General features: G+C 58.9%; 1 protein-coding gene across 13 annotated transcripts in view; it reads right to left on the bottom strand.

The window, feature by feature from the left end:
- CELF5 (CUGBP Elav-like family member 5) overlaps positions 1-22,025 on the bottom strand; it is a 48,506-nt gene that overhangs the window by 12,664 nt on the left and 13,817 nt on the right. For 3 of the 13 annotated variants that reach the window (XR_006516617.2, XM_044752847.2, XM_044752852.2), the window contains exons 2-5: positions 15,363-15,445; positions 3,592-3,643; positions 2,297-2,425; positions 735-814 (exon numbers count right to left, since the gene is read on the bottom strand). Coding sequence is in view for 12 of the 13 variants with exons in the window: in XM_044752847.2 (XP_044608782.2) it covers positions 735-814; positions 2,297-2,425; positions 3,592-3,643; positions 15,363-15,445 (344 nt within the window). In the remaining variant the exon portion in view is untranslated. Of the gene's footprint in view, positions 1-734; positions 815-2,296; positions 2,426-3,591; positions 3,644-5,458; positions 5,546-5,648; positions 5,739-6,117; positions 6,250-6,368; positions 6,452-15,362; positions 15,446-22,025 lie in introns of those variants that run through there. The other 10 variants (XM_044752848.2, XM_044752849.2, XM_044752850.2 and 7 more) reach the window with 10 other exon arrangements.

Here is a 22,025-nt window from a genome sequence, read left to right as displayed (position 1 = left end):
TGGCTCCCCACTGCCACGGGAGCAAGCCCGGGTCCTCGGTGGCCGCACGCCCCCAGCCCTCCTCCGCCTGCTCCCCTGGGGCTGCCTGTCCCCTTTCAGTCTCATGTCCCCCTGCTGGCCCGGCCACCCAACCCACCCTCAGGTCTCCCCACTGGGACACCCTCTTGTGCGCTCACACACGTGCACACCGTCACTATTCATGCTCACGCTCTGCGTATGCTCACACACATATATGCACGCTCGCCATGCGTGCTCACATATGTGCACGCTCACACACATGGATGCGTGCTTGCTGTGCATGCTCACACACACACACACATGCACTCCCACAAGGCACTCACAATATACAAATGCATACGCACTAGTACACACTTGCACATTTATCCACACACATTTACACACACACCTCGTGTGTGCACTAAACTCACCTAACAATCACACAGGCACACAATGCACTCACACACACAGGCATGCATGCACACCCACACTCTTAGGCACACTCACACATGTGCACAGAAACACACACATGCAGCCACACACTGGCGATACATCCATGCACGCCCCACACTTACTTGCAAGCACACATACACACGTGCGCGATCACACACTCACGTGTGTAAACCCACTCACGCCCCTGTCAGGGACTGCCCCCTTTCTCCACCTGTGTCCTCTCTACCAGGTGCCTGGGCGCAGGGACGGGCCTGGCCATCGTGGGCAGCGCGGCTCCTACTCACCGGCATGGTCTGGCTGCCGTGCAGCGCGTGGATGGCCGCCTGAGCCTCCGTGTGCGAGGAGAACTTCACGAAGGCACAGCCTGCTCCGAGAGAAGGAGAACGGGTGAGGGGCAACCGGGTCTTTCCCGGCGGTCAGGGGCCACAGGAGGGGGGCTGGGAGCCCTGGACGGGCAGCCAGAAATCAGACAGTCAGACACAGAGGCAGCCAGTCATTTGTACAGACAGACAGCTGGACAGTAAAGGATCAGACAGCAGGACAAGCACACAGTCAGCCGGCCGTAGAGCTGGACAGTCAGCCAGTCAGTCGGAAAGCCGGCCAGCCAGCCAGCCAGCTGTTTGTCAGACAACAATCTGGTGGACAGTGGGAGGCAGTGCACAACAGGTTAGACCAAGTGAAGGGGACAGGTTTCCAGAGCAGCCGCCAGCCACCAGCACCAGGAGACCCAGGGTTGTAATCAGATCTGCAGAATTAAGGTGGCAAACCATCAAACACAGACACGGAGAGATACAGTGCTGTGGGCTCATGCGGGCAGAGTAACACGCAGACCCAGACGGATGCGTGACTAGAACTGGAGAGACGGGGAGAGCCCAGGCAGGGCAGACCCAGCCGGCCGGTCACACAGGCAGAATTGGATGGACAGACAGCCAGAGACCGCCAGGCACGTGCAGACCCAGACAGAAATAGCCATTTGGACACTCAGGCAGAAGGAGTCAGGGACTAAGAGACGCAGTCAAGGTGACACTCAACCCTAGTCGTGCACATCAGTGGGCAGACAGGAAAACAAGCCATTGGAGAGCATTAAAGCGTCATTCCGAGAAAGTACAGCCATACGGGAATGGTGGACTAGGGAGGGCGAGGCGGAAAGACAGGCCACAGGTCACAGGCAAATCCAGACGCCAGCAGGTGGACGCAGGCAGCCCCACACGGACAGGGGCACACAGGAAGGACCAGGTGGGACCCGACCATCTCCACCCCTCCCCTGCACCTCCCAGCCGGTCCTGCCCTCCCACGTGCCCGACCCCGCCTCCAGATCCAGCCCCACCCCTCGTGGGCCTGACCCCGCCCTTAGGAACCAATCTCACCCTCTCATACTCCAGGCCCCGCCCCCAGGAGCCAACCCCATGCCAGCTCCGCCCTCCCCAATGCCTGCTCTGGCAGACCAGGCCACGCCCACATGACCAAGCCACGCCTATCCTGCCGGTCCCACCCCACGTGCCTGGCCACGCCCCCAGATCCAGCCCCACCCCCTCGTGGGTCTGGGCCCGGCCCTAGGAGCCAATCACATGCTCTCATGTTCCAGGCCCCGCCCCCAGGGGCAGCCTCGCCCTGCCGGCTCCACCCTCCTGAATGCCTATCCCTGCCTGCCAGGCCACGCCCCCAGGACCAAACCCCGCCCACACTGCCCATCCCGCCCTCCCACGTGCCTCTCCCTGCCCCAGCAAGCCCCGCCCCCAGGAGCTAGCCCCGCCCCCTCATTACCCAGCCCGCCCACTGTGTGCCAGGCCCCGCCCCTGGGGCCAGCTCCGCCCCCCGGGACCAAGCCCCGCCCCCGAGCTGTCACCTTTGCTGCTGCCGTCAGGGCCCCGGAGCACGGTGCACTCGTCGATGACCCCAAAGGGCTGGAACAGCCGCAGCACGTCCTCCTCCGACTGCTGCTTGTTCAGCATCCCCACAAACAGCTTCCGGTCCCCTGTGGGCGGAGACACCCCTCAGCCGAGTCCTGGGTCCCTCCAACCCAGAGCGGAGGCAGCAGGGCGCGCAGGGGCCAGGCAGTCACCGTCTGCCGGACGAGTCGGGGCGTGTGTGTGCACAGGACCCCATCTGGTGGGGTTGGGGGGCGCCCGGCTGGAGGCCCCGCTGGGCCCTGCCCAGGTCCGAGGCTGGGGGCTAGTCTGCGCCCGTCTCTCCCGTGGGGGACACTGGAGTCCCACCCCCTCTGGTTACTGTGCTGCTCCCCTGTAATCAGGACCGTGGCAGCGTCTCTCAGGGATGGAGAGCTGGGTTGCTATGGAAACCCGTTCTCTGGCACCTGTCACTCATGGGGGGTGGGAGGAATCGGAGAGTCAGGGAGAGAGAGATGGGTGAGAGACAGGGAGAGACTGAGACAGGCAGAGAGAGTCACACAGAGAGGAGCAGAGAGAGCACCAGAGAGACAGAAGGAGAGAAAAAGATAAGGAGAGAGAACCAGAGATCTGGAGGGAGAGGGGGAAAGAGAGAGAGGGGAGAGAAAGAGAGGGAGACAGGCAGGCCCCACCCCTCTAATCCCTGACCCACACTGGCAGCCTGGTGGGAGAGAATGAAAAAGGCTCCCAGCCTGGAAGGGCCTTACCAGGCTCCTACACATACACAGGGGTCCTAACACCCTGGCCCAGACACCGCCCCCAAGGCTGGCCGCTCTCCGTCAGCCCCGAGTCCACCTGAGATGGGGAGGAGGAAGGAAAATCTCCAAGGATGCTCAGCCTTGGATCCCCCCCGGACAGCCGAGCATCACCCCATGGGCGCACCCCCGCCATGCAGTCCCGCGCCGTGCAGACACCAGGCCCCCAGCCTGCACGCCCACACGCCCAGCCTGGAACAGCCAAGCACACACGCTCGAACATACACGCCCACGCCGGGCTCTGAGACGTGCACACGGGCCGGCAGGCACCCCCCCCCCCCCCCGCAGCAGCGCAGACACACGCACACCCAGGCCTGCATACTCGCATGCATCTGCACACGGGCGTGCCCGGGTACGCATGCTCATGTGCACACGCACGCACTTGCCCAGACATGCAAACACACACACAGCCCAGAAAGCCATCCCCGGCCCTTCCCGGACCCCATCCCTTGGGCCAGTGGCCACGGAGAGATGACAACTACCTCCGCGGCTTTCGCTGTCCGCAGGCTTCACCTGGATCGGCCGCGCCATCTGTGGAGAGAGGGGGGAGGTCAAGGTCGGTGATGGGGGTATGGTGGGTGGGGGCTTCTCCTGAGCTCTGCGCCCACCTTCCCAGCCTCAGCATCCCTCCCACCTCTGGCAGCAGCTACGCCCCAGTCAAACCAAATGACACGTGGTCCCATCTACAGGGCTTCGCTCGTGCTGTCTGGAAAACTCTTACTCTGCCTTCAAAACCCCATGACAATATCCCTTCCTCCAGGAAGCCTCCTTGCCTCCCCGAGGGTCATAGAGGGTTTGTGAAGATGGCTCAACTCCTCGGGTCCCTGTCCATGATGCCACTGGGCAGTCGTCTCATCAAGAACTGGGGGTTGTTTCCCCTTTTGCCCTGGACTTGACCGCGTGACTCCCTCTGACCAATAGAAAGTGGTGGAAGTGAAGTCGTGGGGGCTCCGAGACTCGGCCTCAAGAGAATTCGCAGGTTCGACCGAGGACCCGTGATGCTGCCAGGGGGACAAGTCCAGGCGAGCTGCTGGGGGACGGGAGACCTTGTGCCCAGAGAGGCCCCGCGGACAGGCAGGACATGGGAGTGAGGCCGGCCCATCCCCGCCGGCCCTGGTCAAGCCCTAGCTGACTGTGGCTGTGTGAAGGACCCGGGGAAGACCAACTGAAGGACCGGCCAGCTGCGCCCAGCCTGGGCTCACCAAGCCACAGAATCATGGGCAGATCAAATGGCCTGGGGTCTGTTACTCAGCAGTAGCTGACTAATACACCGAGGCGGCCACCTTAGTCAGCTCCCTGAGCCTTGGTGGGACGACTGTCACACCCCAGTGGACAAGCCTGCCGTCTGGACTCACTGTTCTGGACACTTCTGTCCCCTCTGGCTGGCACTGAAAATGACGTTCAATAGAGGAAATGCTCCCCTAACTGCCACCCCCAAACTTACCCCATTGTGACTATGAGCTAATGTGCATATTTGAGTACAGCCTTGAGCCATGGGCGATGGGGCCGGCATTTGCTTCTCCACCCCTCCTAGGAGAATCATCCTCCCAACGTGGTGTCTCTGGCGAACTCCTACTCATCCTTCAAAACCCAGCTCAAAAGACCCCACGCAGGCAAGCCTTCCACCCCTCTGGCTTCCTTCCTCCCTCTGCCTCAGGGCAGGAAGTGTCTCTGTCTTGCTCTGTCTCCCTCCAGACTGGGGACCGCAGCATCACGCCACGGAGGCAGAGTACGTGAAAGGATCAGAGGAGCTTGCTGGACCGAACTGCCCAGAAGGAAGGCCTGGTTCTGCCTCTGTTTCACAGACGTCAAAATCAGTTACTTATTATATCCACCAAGGTCTTGGTGGGTGAATCGAGGCTTGAAGTCTTCCTGGACTTCAGATTTAGGGATCTTTCCACCCGCTTCTGTGAGTAGAGACCCCTCCCCAACTTTCGACCCCCCCAAATCTCCTTCCCCATCTCTCAGAGCCTGTCCCGGCTCAGCACCCCCTTCCCCTGGGCTCCCTCCCCAGGAAGATCCCCCTCCTCCCTCTAGCTTCCGCTTTCTGAGTCCTCTCCCTGTGTCCCATCCCCCCCTCCCCTTTCTGATTCGGTCCCCCTCTCTGAGTGTGTGTCCCGGGCACACATGGGCCGCCTCGATGTGAACTGAGCCTTGGGAGCCCCGGAACCGGAGAGGCCTCTGTCTCCCCCACCCAGGGGTCCCCAGTCCTCCCAGCCCAACCTTCCCGCCATCCAGCCGCATCCTCAGAGGGCCCGAGACCACCCGGGAAAGGCCGACCCCCATCTCCCTTCCCCCCCCCCCCACACACACACGTCCCGGGCCCGCTCCACCTGGGTACCACACCTCGCTAGCTGGAGACAGGACGGGAGATTATGTCAACCACTCGCTGGGCTGGGGGCAGACTGAGGTGGCGAAGGGGGGGGAGGGGGCACCTGCGCTCCAGCCTCCTGCTCCCCTCACCCCTCCCACGCCGCCTCCGCTGGCCCTCACCTCCTCCCCGCCTCCCTCCCCCCCACCCCGGACTCCCCAGCACCTTGGGCAGATGAGGATGGGGTTGCCATGGCAACGCTGATTCACCACACGGAAGCTGGCAATTGTTGTTGCCATGGAAACTGCCTCTTAGGGGCGAGCCCAGCTCCTGCCTCGCACAAAAGAGATATTTAAATATAATCTTCTCGAGATGGATGAGCCGAGGGAGGGAGCGAGGGAGGGGGGGCCGCGGGGAGGGAACCTGCCCCCATCACCGCGCCCTCCGCCCCCACCCCATCCTCCGGGCCCCGGGTACCGGCTCCGCATCTCCCCCGCCCCCCGGCGGAGCCCGGGACCTTCCGCCTCCCGCTGGGAGGCCCCTTCCCCTCCTGGGTCGGCTCGGCGCGCGGAGGGGGTCCCGGTCGGGCCCCCGAGATGCCAGGTGGGCAGTCCCCTCCTCTCCAGCGCCCCCCTCGAAAGCCAGGCTCCGAGGCCCGGCCTCCCGCACCCCGCGGCCCCGCGGCCCGCCTTACCCACCGGCCTGGAGACGCGCGCCAGGCTGGCCTCCACGTGCCGCCGCCGCCCGGCCGGCCCTGGGCGCACAGGCGCGCACACGCCGCACGCTCGGGCCCCGCGCCCGCGCCCCACGCCCCGGCGATCCGCCCGCCGGAGGCCGGGCTTCCCGCACTGCCCGCCGGCCCCGAGGAGGCGCGCCCGGGGGAGCTGGGTCTCCCCGCACCCCACCCCTCCTGTCGCCCCTGCCCGCCCATCTGGCTCTGCCCACCTCCTTCCGGCTCCCTCTCTCCATCTGTCCCACCGAGGTCTCTGCAGAGTGCCCCCCTTCCTCCTCCACCTTCTCTGGCTCCCCATCGCTGCAACCCTTCCCTGCCCCCTCCCTTCCTCTTCTCATTTATTCTACGACATTCTGGGTGTGCCCCATGCTGAGTAATTTTGCAACCCTGGGGAAGATCCCTCTAGTCTGGTGGTGGTGGTGGGGGGGGGGGCGGACAGAGGCAGACAGACACTCCCATTCCCATGGGGTCAGGGTTGAGGCGGAAGGAGGGATCAACAGCTGGGAGAGCATAGAGCAGAGAACAGTGAAGAGCCAAAGGCTATCTTAGGGCTGCACTGGAGATGGAAAATCTGCAGTGGGTTTTGAAGTATGAGTAGGAGTTTGTGGGCGGGAGACACTTTCTCGTGCTGGAGCAATACCTACATTCACGGATTCATTTAATCTCCAAACAACTTTATGAGATGGAGACATGCCCATTTTACGGATGGGCAAACCAGAAAGGGAGAGGAGAAAGCCAGAAGCAGAGGCCTGACCTCCTGTGGGTTTCCTCAGGGTCCTCTGCAGACCCAGCCACCCCTCAAGCCCAGGGTCCTGGGGGCTGGGGCTCTGGGAGTGTCTGTGTCTTTGGAGTGGGCATGCAGTAAGTCACTGAGGTCCGGTCATTGCTCTGCCCCCCAGCATTTGCTGGGTGACCTCAACCAAGCCATACACCACTGGCAAAACAGGCTTCCTTGTGTCTGACTGTGTGTATTACAGATGGGGAAACTGAGGCTGCTGGGGAGGGACTGTAGGAGGAGCCCCCCGAGGCCAGGCTGGGGCCCCCGAGATGCTCCTGGATTTGCAAGGTTGTGCCTTTGGAAGGTGCAGGAGCCCAGGGGAGGCTTTGACTGGGTTGTTTCCGGGGGGCGTGGAGGGGAAGGCAGCAGGTGGGACCACCTCTGGGCTGCCCAGGTCACCATCCCAGCCTCCTCCCCTCCCACCGGGGCCCAGCGCAGCCTGTGTCAAACATGCCGACCAAGCCCCTCTCCTGCTCTACACGCTGCTGTGGCTCCCTATTGCCCTGGGAGGAGCATGCCAGCTCCTCGTCCCGGCGTTCGAGGCTCCCGCGCTGCTCAGCCCAGCTCCTCCCCGCTCCTCCTCCCAGGCCCCCAGGACGCTGCTGTGGAAACGGTCCGGCTGGAAGGCACCCCTCGGCTCCCCATGCTCACCCCACAAGGCCCCCTCAAAGGCACCTTCCAGGCCCTCCATCCCCTCCACTTGCTTTGCTGCAGCCCAGCCTCGATGAGGGTGCGTCCCCGTCACACCTCCTGGGGGCTGGGGCTGAGGGGCTCGGCGTCCCCCGAAGGCCCAGCACAAGATCGGCAAAGGACACCCCAGATGAAGCCGCTGTGGATGCCAGGCTCCTCGGAGAGCGGGGCCAGCCCTGTCCCGGGGCCAAGAGCTGCCTCGTGCTGGCCCAGCGCCCCGCGGCCACGCCACCCCCAGCTCACGGCCACAGCAGGCTGGGAAAGACCACCGGCCCAGAGTCCCGGCCTGACGCCCGAGACCCTTCATCCATTCATTCATTCAGCCATCCATCCATCCATTCGTTTTTTCATTCATCCATTCATTCGTCCAATCATTCATTCATCTATTCACCCATTCGATCATTCTTTCAATCAATCATTCAATCGTCCATTCATTCATTCAATCAACAATCATTCATTCAATCACTCATTCCTTCAAACGTTCATTCATCCATTCAAGCAATCACTCATTCAAACAATCATTCATCCATCCATTCATTCATCCAATCATTCATTCAATCATTCATTCCTTCATGGTGTGCAGATTTGCTGAGCTCTGGTTCTGGGCTCCATGCCTGGCGGGTGTCACCTCACAGACTCCTTAATGCTCCCTCGATCCCATCTTACAGATGAGGAAACTGTGGCCCGGGGAGGTCAAACCATTAGACGTTGGGCACCTGAGGGCCCCTTGCGCATTCCCAGGTCCAACTGACACTGAGCCGCTTCCTGGGATGTGGGGGCAGCTCCTGCAGAGGGGCCGCCTCAGGGACCCCCGTGTGCACAGAAGGGGCTTTCAGGAGGGGCTCAAGGGAGACTCACAGCTGGGCAGAGCAGCCCATCCCTTCCAGATGCGCCAGATGTGGGGCGTCCCTCACCCCCAGATCTTCCCGAACAAAGAGACAGCGTTGCCTCCAGCGGCCCAGCCCCTCGCCATCCAGGAGCCGGGAGCTGGACCACTGCCCCCGGGGGACCCGGTCCATCGCCAGGAGCCCCGTCTGGGCGTCGGCAGCCCCGCCAGGAGCCTCGGCTGGAATGGGAGGCGCCGCCCAGCATGGGCCCAGGCTCCCGCCGTCCGTCCCCGGCTCTATTCTGGGATTCTGTTATTCAATGTAGGATCCTATTCCAGAAGGCTGAGATGTGTTTAAACTGCGTCCCCCACGGATGCCGCTGTCACACTCAAAGAGGGGACTGGAAAGGGGGGGGGTCACTCGCATCAGAAAGCAGCATTATGGGAGGGGGCTTGGCTGTGCTGTGGTCTGGAGAGAAGCACGGAGCCAGCAAGCGGTGGGGGTCACCCCTCCTGGTTTTTAGAGAGAGAAGAAGGCACAGTGTCCGCTCCATCCTGTCTCCCCCACACACACACACGGGAGTTTTCTGGGGGGGAGCGGGGACAGGAGAGACGGTGGCCGTCATGGTCTCTGGCGAGACCCGGCTCTGCCCCCCAACTGCCTGGCTGTGTCACCGTGAGGCCCGGGAGCCGGCTCGGGGCTGCTCCATCTCGGGGCGAACCTTGAGTGGCTGCCCTGTCATCCCAAGACGCCTGGGGAGGGGGCTCAGCCAGCTGCCCTCAGATGCTCTGACAGGGGAAGGGGACCATCCGCCCCTGCACCCCCGTCTGCTCCTCATGCCACCTGCCCACGAGCCTCCAGTCCCTGCTGTGACGGTGGCATCCCCAGGGGAGGGCAGCTCACCCCCAAAGTCAGCCCCTTCGCTGGTCCACACACTCAGGCATCAGAATCCTGAGCACACGCCCGACGGAAATGCGGCACGTGTCCACCAACAATGAAATGCGGACAAGGATCTCTATGCCTAACAGCAAAAACGAGAAACAATGCGAATGTCCACCGGCAGGAGGATGCACGAATAAAGTGTGTGCTCGCCCCGTGGAATACTACACGGCCATGAAAAAGGGCCAGCCACCGACGCCTGATGCTGAACGTTATCAGCATCAGAGAAGTGAAAAAACTGCAGGCGGGAAAGACTACATATAATACAATTCTGTGCATATTACATTAGGAGGAAACCAGAAAAAGCCATCTAATATTTCAGGGGTGTATGGATAGGTGCTAAGATCATGAAGAAAAGCAGGGGCCGGTTATCGTACAAGTCAGGAGAGCTGCTCCAACAGGACACTAGGGGGCTCGGCCCTGGGGACACGGGGACGCCAACTGCACAGTGGTAACAGGATACTAGCTCTATAATTGTGTCGTATGCACTTCTCTCTAAGTGTGTGATATTTTTCATTGCTCGAGACTCCTCACCTCTCCCCACCCTCTGAGCCTCGTCAGAGACCTCGAACCCCAAAATCTATATGTATAACGACAATGCTTCATGTTCCTGGGTCTAGAACATTCTAGGTCTGCACTGTCTAACGTAGTAGCTGACCCCTGGGTCTAGAACATTCTGGATCTGTGCTGTCCAATATGATAGCCGATCTAGAACATTCTAGGTCTGTGCTGTCCAAAACAGAAGCTGACTCCTAGTCTGGAACATTCCAGGTCTGCATGGTTCAATATGGTAGCTGACTCCTGGTCTAGAACATTCCAGGTCTGCATGGTTCAATATGGTAGCTGACTCCTGGTCTAGAACATTCCAGGTCTGCATGGTTCAATATGGTAGCTGACTCCTGGTCTAGAACATTCCAGGTCTGCATGGTTCAATATGGTAGCTGACTCCTGGTCTAGAACATTCCAGATCTGTGCTGTCCAATACAGTAGCTGTCCCCCAGTCTAGAACATTCTAGATTTTCACTGTCCAATACAGTAGCCACGAGTAGCAGTTTAAGTTTAAACTTAAATATACTAAAATCAAATCACATTAAAAATTCAGTTCCTAACTCATACCTGGCACATTTCGAAGACCCTGTAGCCACCGGGAGCTAGCGGCCACCATGACAGCACAGACAGAACATTTGTGTCATCTCAGAAAGTTCTATTGCACAGCGATGATCTAGAATGGGGACTGGCAAATCACCGCCCTATTCTGGCCCCCTGTCTGTTTTTGTAAATAAATTTTATTGGTACGCCGGCCCGCCACTCATTTACGTGCTGTCTGCGGTGGCCACAGAAGCTGTACGGCTGGCAAAGCCAAAAAGATTGACTCTCTGATGCTTCACAGAAAAAGTTTGCTGACCCACAGCCTAGAACAGTGTAGAACCACGCTGCCCAGTCCAGTAGCCGCCAACCATGTACGGCTCTTGAACACATGAAACGTGGTTTGTGCAACCGAGGAGCAAAATTTTAAATTTTTAAAAATGACGATGAATAGAAATCTAAACCTAAAAACCGACACGTGACTCCATTCTTGGCAAAACTTTAAGGATGTTCAGAACCACCTGGGTGTGTGGATCTGCTTTTTCAACTGTCGATTTTATAAAACATGCAAATACAAATGGAGCGTTTCTGATAATAACCGAGTGTCCCAGCCAAGATGCACCGGGAGCGTGCACCCCACACATGGGATTCTGGAACACTCGGGATGAAGAAAAGCAACACGAACCACCTCATTAATCATTCTGATTTTGACTCTATTGACTGCCTGTTGAAGTGATCAGATTTTGGAGATATTGGGTTAAAATGAAATACGGTGCTTAAATTCATTTCACCTGTTTCTGTTTCCTTTTTAAATGTTGCTCCTAGAAAAATTTAAATGCTGTATGTGGCTTGCATTTTATTTCTCTGAGTCAGCACTGCTCTCGAACATTCACCAGCTCCTTATTCCCATAACCAGAGTTTCTCTGCCTGGGCGCTATTGGCGGCGGCTGGGTCACTCCCTGTGGGGCCGTCCTGGGCGCTGTGGGGGGCGGGGCAGCATCCCTGGCCCCACCCACTCGATGCCAGGAGCAGCCCCCAGGCATGTCAATCATAAGGGTCTCCAGACGTCGCCCAGTGTCCCCTGGGGGCAGAATGGGGCCTGAGTTGGGAACCCCTCCTACCCTATCACGAACTCTTCTGGGAGACACAGGGTTCTCGTGTGTTCCTGCACTCAACGCCCGGCACATTCCTGCCTCCGAGTCTTGGTGCCTTCTGTCCCCACACCACCCCCATATCCGTCTCCATCTGCCACAATCCTCTGCTCAAATGCCCCCTCCTCCAAGAAGCCACCCTGATTGCCCTCCATGAAGTCATCCGAACAACCACAGCTCCCTGGACCCCCTGCTGTCGCTCTGGCCCCCAACAGCCTCCCCGGAGAAGCCTCCTCCGACCAGAGCCCCGTCCCAAGTCACCGCTCGGAACGTCACCCGCTTCTCATCCTCATGTTCTTCCCACCCTCGGAGTCCATCTCGTTGTTTGCTGGTTCATTCTCTGTCTGTCCTGCACCCCTGTCCCTGCCATACAGCACGGGCTCGTAAACTTTTGTTGAATGAAGCACTGGGTGCTGAGGACTCAGCACAGGGGCCGCCCCAGAGGGACCCCCCCCCCAATCTAGGGGGAGACCTGGCCGGACGCAGACGCCCCCAGCCCAGAGGGCTCAGGCACGAGCAGAGGGAGCAGACCACTGGACGCGCCTTGAAGGCAGGGGAGCGGTTCTCTGGGTAGGAAGGCCAGTCCCTGTGAGTCCTTGGGCACGAGCGCGGGGTTGGTGTTCTTTCGGGGTCCTCAGAGCCTGAGGAGTGAGGCAGCTCTAGGAACGGGGGGCTCCCGGGGACTGAAATATGAGGGCTGAATGTCTCCCACAATAGTGTCTGCTTTGCACCCACCCTTCTCACAACCTCTCTCCAGCCTTGTCCAATGCAGACGGAGACGCACATCGTGGAGATAAGAGTGACCGAGCCTCCAAGGAAAGACTCTGCCCAAGGTCACACAGCCTCAGAGCGGTGGAGTCGGGGTTTGAACCCACGGGATCACAGAAGCAGAGGAAGGGGCGACACATGGGGGAGAGGCTCTGGAGAGCAGGATGTGGGGCTGTGGGCGATGGGGGGGGGCAGGAGGTGGCTGATGCCCACAAGTCAAGGAGGGGAACCCAGTTCAAAGGGGATGCTATGGCCAGTTTGGGTCTGCTGGGTCTGGGGGAGTCCCCAGGGGGCTGCTGGTCACAGAGCTGGTGATAGAAGTGTAGCATATGCCTGGAAAATGGTAGGGGCTTAATAAAGATTAGTTGGACAGATGGATGGGTGGATGGATGGATGGTGGATGGATGGAGGGATTGATGGATGGGTGGTTGGGTGTGTGGATGGAGGGATGGATGGATGGATGAGTGGATGGAGGGATGGTGGATAGATGGGTGGATGGGTGGATGGATGGATGGATGGAGGAATGGATGGAAAGATGGATGGGTGGATGGATAGATGGATGGATGGATGAGTGGATGGATGGGTGGATGGATGGGTAGATAGTAGATGATGGATGGATAGTGGATGGATGGAGGGATTGATGGATGGGTGGATGAGTGTGTGGATGGAGGGATGGATGGATGGATGGGTGGATGGATGGATGGGTGGATGGATGGATGGGTGGATGGGTGGATGGATGGAGGAATGGATGGAGGAATGGATGGGTGGATGGATAGATGGATGGAGGAATGGATGGAAAGATGGATGGTGGATGGATAGATGGATGGATGGATGCATGAGTGGATGAAGGGATGGTGGATAGATGGGTGGATGGACGGATGGACGGATGGATGGATGGATGGGTGGATGGTGGATGGATGGATTGGTGGATGGACAGATGCATGGATGGATGTGTAGGTGGATGGATGGATGAGTGGGTGGATGGATAGGTGGGTGAGTGGAGGGCTGGGTGGATAGATGGGTGGATGGATGGATGGATGGATGGATGGATGACAGCACTGGATCCATGGGCTGGCTGGGGAGAGTGAACAGAGAGAGAGGGACAAAGGACCCCTGAGCCGGACACAGAGAAGAAACCCTGGCAAGTGTGGCATCTTTTCCTCTCAAGGTGGCCTCAGCCCCAGGAGCCCAGCCTGGCAAGAAGAGCTCTCAGTTCTTCCACGTTCTTCCATCTTCCCTCTCAGCTGCTGATGGGAGCCCAGAGCCCAGCATCAGCTCCCAACAGAGACGCAACTGGTTCCCAGGCCCCCGAGGCCTCAGGCAGTGGAAAGGGGGGCTGGCTTTGGGTCTCGTGATCCCATCAGGGGACCGGGGTGAGGCATTTAGCTGGGGGACTGCCAGAAATTCTGGCACATCTCCACGTGGGTACGGATTTCTCTGGAAATTCCCGCCCCCAGCAACCGTGAGAGGACGGGTGCTGACGGTGGGAAGCCACTAAGTTGTGGGGTCATTTGTTACGCAGCAGAGGATGACTAATATAGCCCGCAGAACTCCACCGTGCCCCGGGTGCTGACTTGGATGGGTGGACCTGCTCCCCTGTTTCCAGTATTGACCCAAGGTCGGAGGAGGGAAAAGAGTGAATTCTGGGTGGTGTTTATTCCACAGGCTCTGAGTCACCTTTGCATAGACTGTTCCCTCTCTTGGCATGCCCTTCCTTCCCGTCTTTTAAGTCACTTCTCCAATGTCACCTCCTCGGTGAAGCTCTCCATGACCACCTGCTCTACAGTTTTCCTTCCCTCACCCCACCCTGTTATACTCTTCCAGTGCTGACAATCAGAGAGGTTAAGTCAGTGGCTCACTGTCACACAGCAAGGACAGGCTGGAGCTGAGTAAGGAGCTCGCTGATGTGGCCGCCAAAGAGGGGCTCTTTATGCTTCACTATGAGGTTGAGGCCATCCCCGGAAGCTTTTGATGCTTGTTCAAAGTCGAGTCAACTCACGCCACGCTGTCACGTCCCTGGCAGGCGCACCCCAGATTTCCCACTGTCAGCCGTCCTGTGTCCATGTTCCCAGCGTTGACGGCTACAGATCCCACCCAAGCAGTCCCGGAACGCCCTTGATGCTGAGAGTCCCCGAGCATTCCAGAAGGAAGGGCGAGCCCCCCCGCCCAGAGCTCATGGGCTGGGGTGCCCCGGGTCTCGCTGTGGTTCCTTCCATTTCCATCAAGAGGCACCACCTGGAGGCCCATCTCTGCCGTCTCAGGGGGACCAGCCATCCTTCACTGGGGGCAGGGACTTCCCGCCCACCCAAAGAGGACACAGCCGACAAGGGAGACCCAGCAGCGGCAGAGCCTGAGCCAGCCTCCCCTGGGGATGAAATACTGCCCAAGCAGCCCCTGCATCGAGGGTCCGTAGCTCCATTTGCCCCATTAGGACAAAGAAAATCCCTTTTCTTTTTGTGGTGAGAAGCAGGCACCGTCTAGCCTCCTCCCTGAGGCCCATGGGCCCTGCCCAACCTGCCCCGTCCCCTCCCTGCCCTCTGTCCTCCCTCTGTCCCCTTCACTCCCTCTGCTCCAGCCACACCGGCCTCCTCGCTTTTCCTCCAACACACCAGGCCCGGGCCTGCCCCAGGGCCTTTGCATGTGCTGTTCCCTCCACCTGCTAATTCTTCCTTATCCTTCAGGTCTCAGCCCAATGACACTTGCACGCTGGGTCAGGTGCCCTTGTGCAGTATACAACCTGTACAACCACACGTGACCACACTGGTGGGAAGTAGAGGGCACGACATGTAGCTGGCACTCAATAAATGCTCACTCTGGTGATCATTTCTGTCCCTCTGCTCCTTATACCTCCTTCTGAGTCCAGAGGCACGTGGGCTTCACAGCTGATCCCAGGAAGGGCCCCGGCCTTCCCCAGACTGAGAGCAACACCCCGCCATGCCCCCTCCCCAGACAGGACCCAGAACTCACCCCGGGCAAGGTCTTCTGTTCGTGCAGGGCGGTCTGAGCTTTGATGGCGGAGTCCCTGGCACAGTAGGTGAGAAAGGCACAACCTGGAGGGGAGAGAAATGGGGGCGTTCAGAGAAAAGGATGGTGCACGCCCACGTCCACAGCAGCGTGAGTCACAGTAGCCAAGAAGTGGAAGAAACCCAAGTGTCCTTGGACGGATGGTGGTAAACACAATGTGTCCATCCAGACACCGGAACATTACTCAGCCTTAAAAAGGAAGGAGATCCTGACAGCTGCTCCCACGTGGACGGACCTGGAGGACGTGATGCTCAGTGACGTGAGCCGGACACAGAAGGACACACACTGTGTGGTCCACTCACAGGAGGTCCCCAGAGGAGCCACATCCACAGAGACAGAAAGTGGATGGGGGGCCAGGGGCTGGGGGAGGGGTGGGGAGTCAGCGTTTCATGGGGACAGAGCTGCAGTTTGGGGAGATGGAAGGTTCTGGAGACGCATGGAGGGGATGGTGGCACAACCGTGTGAATGCGCTTAATGCTACTGAATTGTGCACTTAAAATGATTAAGATGGTGAATTTAATGTTATACGTATTTTACCACAATAAAAAAAAACTGGAAAAAAATGGTTAAGATGGTAAATCTTACGTTATGTGTATTTTACGACAATTAAAAAAATAAAAAGAGAAGAGGACGCTGGAGCCACCTTTGGGGGGGGCCAGTAGCAGAGCTCAGTGCTCCCTCCCACGCCATACCCCCCAAAGGGTGAGACAGGGAGGAGGAGAGAGGAGACACAGCTGTTAATTAAATCTGCGGCTGACGCTAGATGAAGAGCTGGCGAGGCGGGTGGGGGCAGCGGGCAGAGCTGCTGGCCCCGGGGAGCAGGGTGCGGAGGCCACCAGCAGCCTCCAGGAGCCAGAAGAGGTCGCCGCACTGGGATGAGGAGCAGTGGGGTCTGCCACTGACCTGCTTTGTGGCCTAGGATCTGGCGCTGCCCCTGTCTGGGCCTCAGTTTCCCCCATCAGAGAGGATGGTCCTAGAGTGCCAACTGGATGGACCAATCAGGGGGCGGGGACGGAGCTAGAGGGGGCGTGGCGCGGCGGCAAAGGGCGGGGCCAATCAGGAGAGGCGAGGGGCGGGGCCAGCCCCCGAAGTGGTCCAGAGTGAGGCTGTGATTGGACGACGTCCTGGGGCGGGGGCGGGGCTTGCGAGGCGTGAGAACCGCAGAGACAAGAGACATTGAGAGACAGGGAGAGAGAGAAGCCCTCAGAGAGGGACCAAGGAGGTCAAAGGTATTTGGAAAGGCCTTTGCCCCGGGCGGGGTGGGGATGCAGGCAGGTGTCAGGTCCCCTGGGATGGACACGGGGGTCTGGGCCCCAGCGCTGGGCTTTGCCTCTCTGCCCTCTGTGGGCCTCAGTTTCACCGCCTGTGAAGTGAGACCATCGTTGGCTGCTGTAATGCTGTCAGACCCTGTGTCCCCCACCCCAGCTCCCTCCCCACAGTCTCTCTGCCTCGCCCCCCAGGGACCCCCTGTGCAGAGCCCCCTGGGAACAGCTCTGTGGTGCCCACTTGCACCCTAGGCAGGAGCTAATTAAAGCCACGTCCTGTTGGGCTGCACTCCCCACGGTGCCACTCCCGCCTGCTGGGCCGGGTAATGGGGAGGAGACCCCGGCCCCAGGCCCGAGAGGCCCCCTGGAGCCCTGGGGAGGGGGCACCAGGCAGAGCTGAGGACAGTTTCAAATTTTTCCAGAAAATTTGTGAAATGGAAAATGGTGCAGCCGCTGTGGAAAACAGTTTGGCAGTTCCTCTTAAACAAGTAAACACAGAATTACCCTATGATCCAGCAATTCCACTCCTGGGTATAGACCCAAAGAATTGAAAATCGGGACTCAAAGAGATATTTGCACACCCATGTTCACAGCAGCATGATTCCCAACAGCCAAAAGGTGGAAACAACCCAAATATCCATCAATAGATGGTGGATACACATAGTGTGGTCCATCCACACCCTGGAATATTACGCAGCTGTGAAAAGGAAGGCAATCCTGACACCTGCTCCCGCGTGGAGGGACCTGGAGGACGTGATGCTCAGGGACGTGAGCCAGACACGGAAGGACACACACTGTGTGGTCCACTCACAGGAGGTCCCCAGAGGAGCCACATCCACAGAGACAGAAAGTGGATGGGGGCCAGGGGCTGGGGGAGGGGTGGGAGTCAGTGTTTCTTGGGGACCGAGCTTCCGTTTGGGGAGATGGAAAGTTCTGGAGACGGATGGTGGGGATGGTGGCACAACCGTGTGAATGTGCTGCATGCCGCTGAGCTGTGCAATTAAAAATGGCTAAGATAGTAAATTTTATGTTATGTATATTTTACCATGATAAAAAATTGTAATTGGGCTATATGACAAACACACTCCGTCCAGAAAAAGTGCAGAACATGTAACAAATAATTATCAAGTCACATAACCATTTCACAGGCCCCAAATAGAGCATGGCAGCCCTAGGAGCCCCAGAGTTCCTCCCGCGCCATCACAAGCCCCTCGGTCCCCGAGGTCACGCTGCCCCGGCTCCTGGGATGACCGCGGCGTTGCTTTTGGTTATGGTCTCCCACCCCGCGTGCACCACTAACTAATCCAGTTAGCGCTTCCTGCTTTTGAACTTGCGTAAACAGATGACAGCATCCGTGCACGCTGGTGTCTGGCTCCTTCACCCAACAACAGGGGGTCGTACGCATCAGGTGTTAATTCCTTTTTGTTTCTGTGTAATATTTTATCCTACAAAGATCCTACAAATTGGTTATCCATTCTCCTGTGGATGGCGTTTGGGTTGTCTGCTGTTTGGGGCCATCATAAATAAAGCTGCTATGGAACATTCTGGCATATGTATTTGGAGGCACAAGGCCACACCCAGGAACGGAACTGCTAGTTATAAGGAAGGCGTAGGTTGATTTTAATCAATTCTTTCCAACATTTTTCCAAAGAGAGTTGAGCCAACGTATCCTCCCACCAGTGGGGTCTGGGAATCCACTTCACGCTTCATTTTCACCGCCTCTTGGTTCCGCCAGCCTTTGAAATGTCCGTCACGGGGTGGGTGTGTCATTGCGTTTCATCGACATTTTAGCGCACATTCCTATAGTCGTGAACGGAGCAGGGCACCTTGTTGCTTTGTCGCCGTTCTTTATATATTGTATGTGCTTATCCGTTCGGGGCTACATGCAACACCAACACCTTTTCTCAGCCGTGACTTGTCTTTCCCTCTGTGTGTGTGTGTGTGTGTGTGTGTGTTTCTATTTTCTGAATTAGCCCCACAAGGTCTTCAGGGCGAGGAGAGGTGCCAGGACAGCCAGCCCCAAGGCCTGAGAGAAATTAGGCGTGGCCGGCAGAAACTTGGGCTGCAGGCAGATGTAAAATAGGGGCAAAACCCCCTCGTCCTTGGGTCACCTCTTGCCTGTGGACCCCCCGTCTGCAGGTCCTGGGAGGGGTGGGTGGGACCCCGCGCGGCCTCCGGGTCTGGAAGGAAAATCGAATTGCGAGCCGCTGTCCGTGGTGCTGAAATCCTGTCCTGTGCGCTCGGCCCGATCTCTTCTGAGTTTCTGTTTTTGAGTTGATGAAAATGCATGATATTTACCTATTTCTGGACAAACAGAGCCTTGACTTTCGGTCCCTGTGACGGTTGACTCGTTTTCCCCCCTCCCCCAAACGCATACGTTGCTGTTCTAACCCCCAGGACCTCAGAACGAGACCCTGTCTGGAAATAGGGTCATTGCGGATGTAAATAGTTAAGACGAGTCGATCCTGGACTAGGGTGAGTCCTAAGGCCAACAGGACTGGGGTCCTTATAAAAGGGGGAAATTGGGGCACAGAGAGGCACACAGGGAAGACGCCAAGTGAACACAAAGGCAGAAATCTGGGTGATGTATCGACGAGCCACAAAGGAGCTGTTGGCATTGCCCTCATGTCACAGAGGACGCGGTGAGGCACAGAGAGGCAAAGAGACTTGCCCGAGGTCACACAGCTGGTAAGTGCAACATCCAGGGTTTAGACAGGCTCCACGGACCGTGCGCTGACCACTGGGATACACTGCCCGCAGCTTGCATCTTTTCTAAAATTTTCCCTGTGTCTCCACAGTCACATATCTGCCTTACCCCTCCCTGAAAGGACCCTTAAAATAGCCCCCCTTTCTGAGAAGTGTGGGGCAGGGTCGAACAAAGAGGCCGGGGACCCCCTCTCGATTGTGCGGGATCTGGTTTGGTGCGTCTTCGTCCCACAGGGACCCTTTGGGGGGAAACTCAGCCCGTCCAGCGCCCACGCTGAGCGAGCCTCCTGCCCCGATTCCAGCCCCAGCCACCACCACCCCACACACACATCAGCAACGATGAGGGGTCGGGGCTGGTGTCCAGCGGCCCTTCCCACGCTGGCCGAGCCCCGGGGGTCTGCAGGGCTGGGGCAGGAAGAGAGGGCGTCCTACCCTCTCCAGGCCCCTTACGGGGATGTGTCACCCACGTCAACCCCTTGCATCCTCAGACTATTTCAAAAGGATGGCACCACTGTATCTATTATTTTCACCACTTTGCAGATGGGGAAACTGAGGCACTGGCCATTAGGCCATCTGCCCGAGGTCACACAGAGACGGGGGCAGGACTTGGACCCTGGGGGACTAAGTCCACTCGATGCCCTTCTCCACCGCAATATCCTCCCCCTTATAAGACAATAGCAGCAGGAGTAACAGCCGATTCACCGAGCACGTCGACAGGGTGGTCACCGTCCTCGGTACTTGGCTCCCCGCAGGAATCCTTTGAGGGCGCATTAGGCAGAGTATGCGGGAAGCGAGACTCAGAGAGGCAAAGTGACTTGCCTAAGGCTGCACAGCAGGTAAGTTGACTCCTTAGGGAACTACTTAGCGACCTGGCCCTCGCAAACACGGGGCTCCGGGGTGACCCCGCAGAGCCCCCGTGGTGGGGAGAGCAGTGCCCAGCTTACAGATGAGGAGACCGAGGTTCACAGTGGCCCAGGTCACCCACAGCAGTGACGGAGCTGGAACGGGAACCTGTGTCCGCGGGACTCCTTGCACACGGCCCTTCTCCCTGCAGCCCCGGATGCTCTCTGAGGAGGGGACAGTGGTGGCCGTGGCTACAGGTCCCAGCTCAGCCTGGGCTCCGGGGACCCCGCCCTGACCTATGGGTGCCGCCAAGCCTCCCAGGCTGAGAGAGGCCCAGACAGACGCCCTTGAGTGGTCAGCCGGAGACAGACGGAGGGACGCGGGGCTGGGGTTTTGTCACTTCCTGTGGAGCTTTGGAGGTCTGGGGACTGACCCCGAAGGACGCTGGCCATGTCCCTGGCTTCAGCCTGACCCCGGCCACACCCTTCGCCCGGTCTCTCACTGACCGCCCTTGAGCTCGCCGTTTCCGCCGTCCACACTCGCGCATCCCAGCCCGGCTCCTTCCTCCTCAGCCAGCCGAGCTGTGGCCGCCTCCGGGGAGCCCCCCGCCTGGCCCATGTGGGTCCAGCGCCCACGGGGGTCCCCGCGCCCCCATCCCAGCCCTGCTCACTCGGCCGGAACTGCCTAGTCACCGTTATTCTGACCATGGGACTGGGAGCCCCTGAGGGTGGGGACCGGGGTTTCCCTGTCACCGACGTGGCCCCAGCGCCCACACGGTGTTTGCTCAGCAAGAATGTGGCCACTGATCACGGCCTCCATCCTGGGCCCCGACATCACCTCCCGGACCAGCGCCGGCCCCTCCTCCTGGTCCCCGTCTGTCCTCCCCGCGGCCGCCACCAGAGGGCGCCCGGAGCCCCTGAGTCCGTCCCGCCTCCTCCGTCCGCAGCCCTCCAGGCTCCCCTCCCTCGGGGGAGAAGCCCACATCCTCCCTGCGGCCCCCCAGGCCCCGCACGACCTGCCCGTCCCCTCCCCGCTCTCCCTCCTCCCTCTCTCCCCCCCCTCCTCCCTCAGCTCCAGCCACACGGGCCTCCTCGCTGTTCCTCCCACATGCCTGCCCCAGGGCCTTTGCACAGGCTGTTCTGGAACATGCTTCCCCCAGATCTCTACACGGTTCACTCTCTCACTTTCTTGGCTCCAATGTCACCTCCTTAGTGAAGTTTCCTGTCTCAAATGACAGCCCTCACCCCCCCCTCACACACCTTGTTCTATTTTTTTCCAGCGCCCTCAGCACCATCTCACACGCCATATATTTTATTTGTTTATTTCTGTCTCCCCACGGAAATGTCATTTCCATGAGGACAGGATTTTTCATGTGTTCTGTTCAGTGCTGGGTCCCCAGGATCTAAATAGTGCCAGGTACACAAGAGGGGCTCAATAAATACTCGTTGACTGAATGCATGATTTTCTTTCCAAGCTGACCTGCTAGTATCAAGACTCCCTCCTGGGGGCAGCGACCATATTTGATTCATTTTTATCCCCCGCCTTCCCCACCATGCCTCACACACGGTCAATGTTTCCTGAGCAATTATTATGCACCAGCTGTGCTGGGGAAACACCCTTGTTTATCGCCTCCCTGATCACCAACGTCTCCTGCACCCCCTCCCAAGCCAGCACCCCAACCACGACCAATCATGCGAAGCCCCGTCTAAAAACCCTTGGATCCCAACCCCCTTCATGCGGGGCATCCCACATGCTTGGTCTTTAGCCTCAGCTCTGTCATCTAGCGCTAAAG

The sequence above is a fragment of the Equus asinus genome, chromosome 20 (assembly GCF_041296235.1).
Source record: "Equus asinus isolate D_3611 breed Donkey chromosome 20, EquAss-T2T_v2, whole genome shotgun sequence".
In the NCBI taxonomy this organism is placed as follows: Eukaryota; Metazoa; Chordata; class Mammalia; order Perissodactyla; family Equidae; genus Equus; species Equus asinus.
Note: the sequence above shows the minus strand (reverse complement) of the source record. Positions and strands in the feature narration are given on the sequence as shown.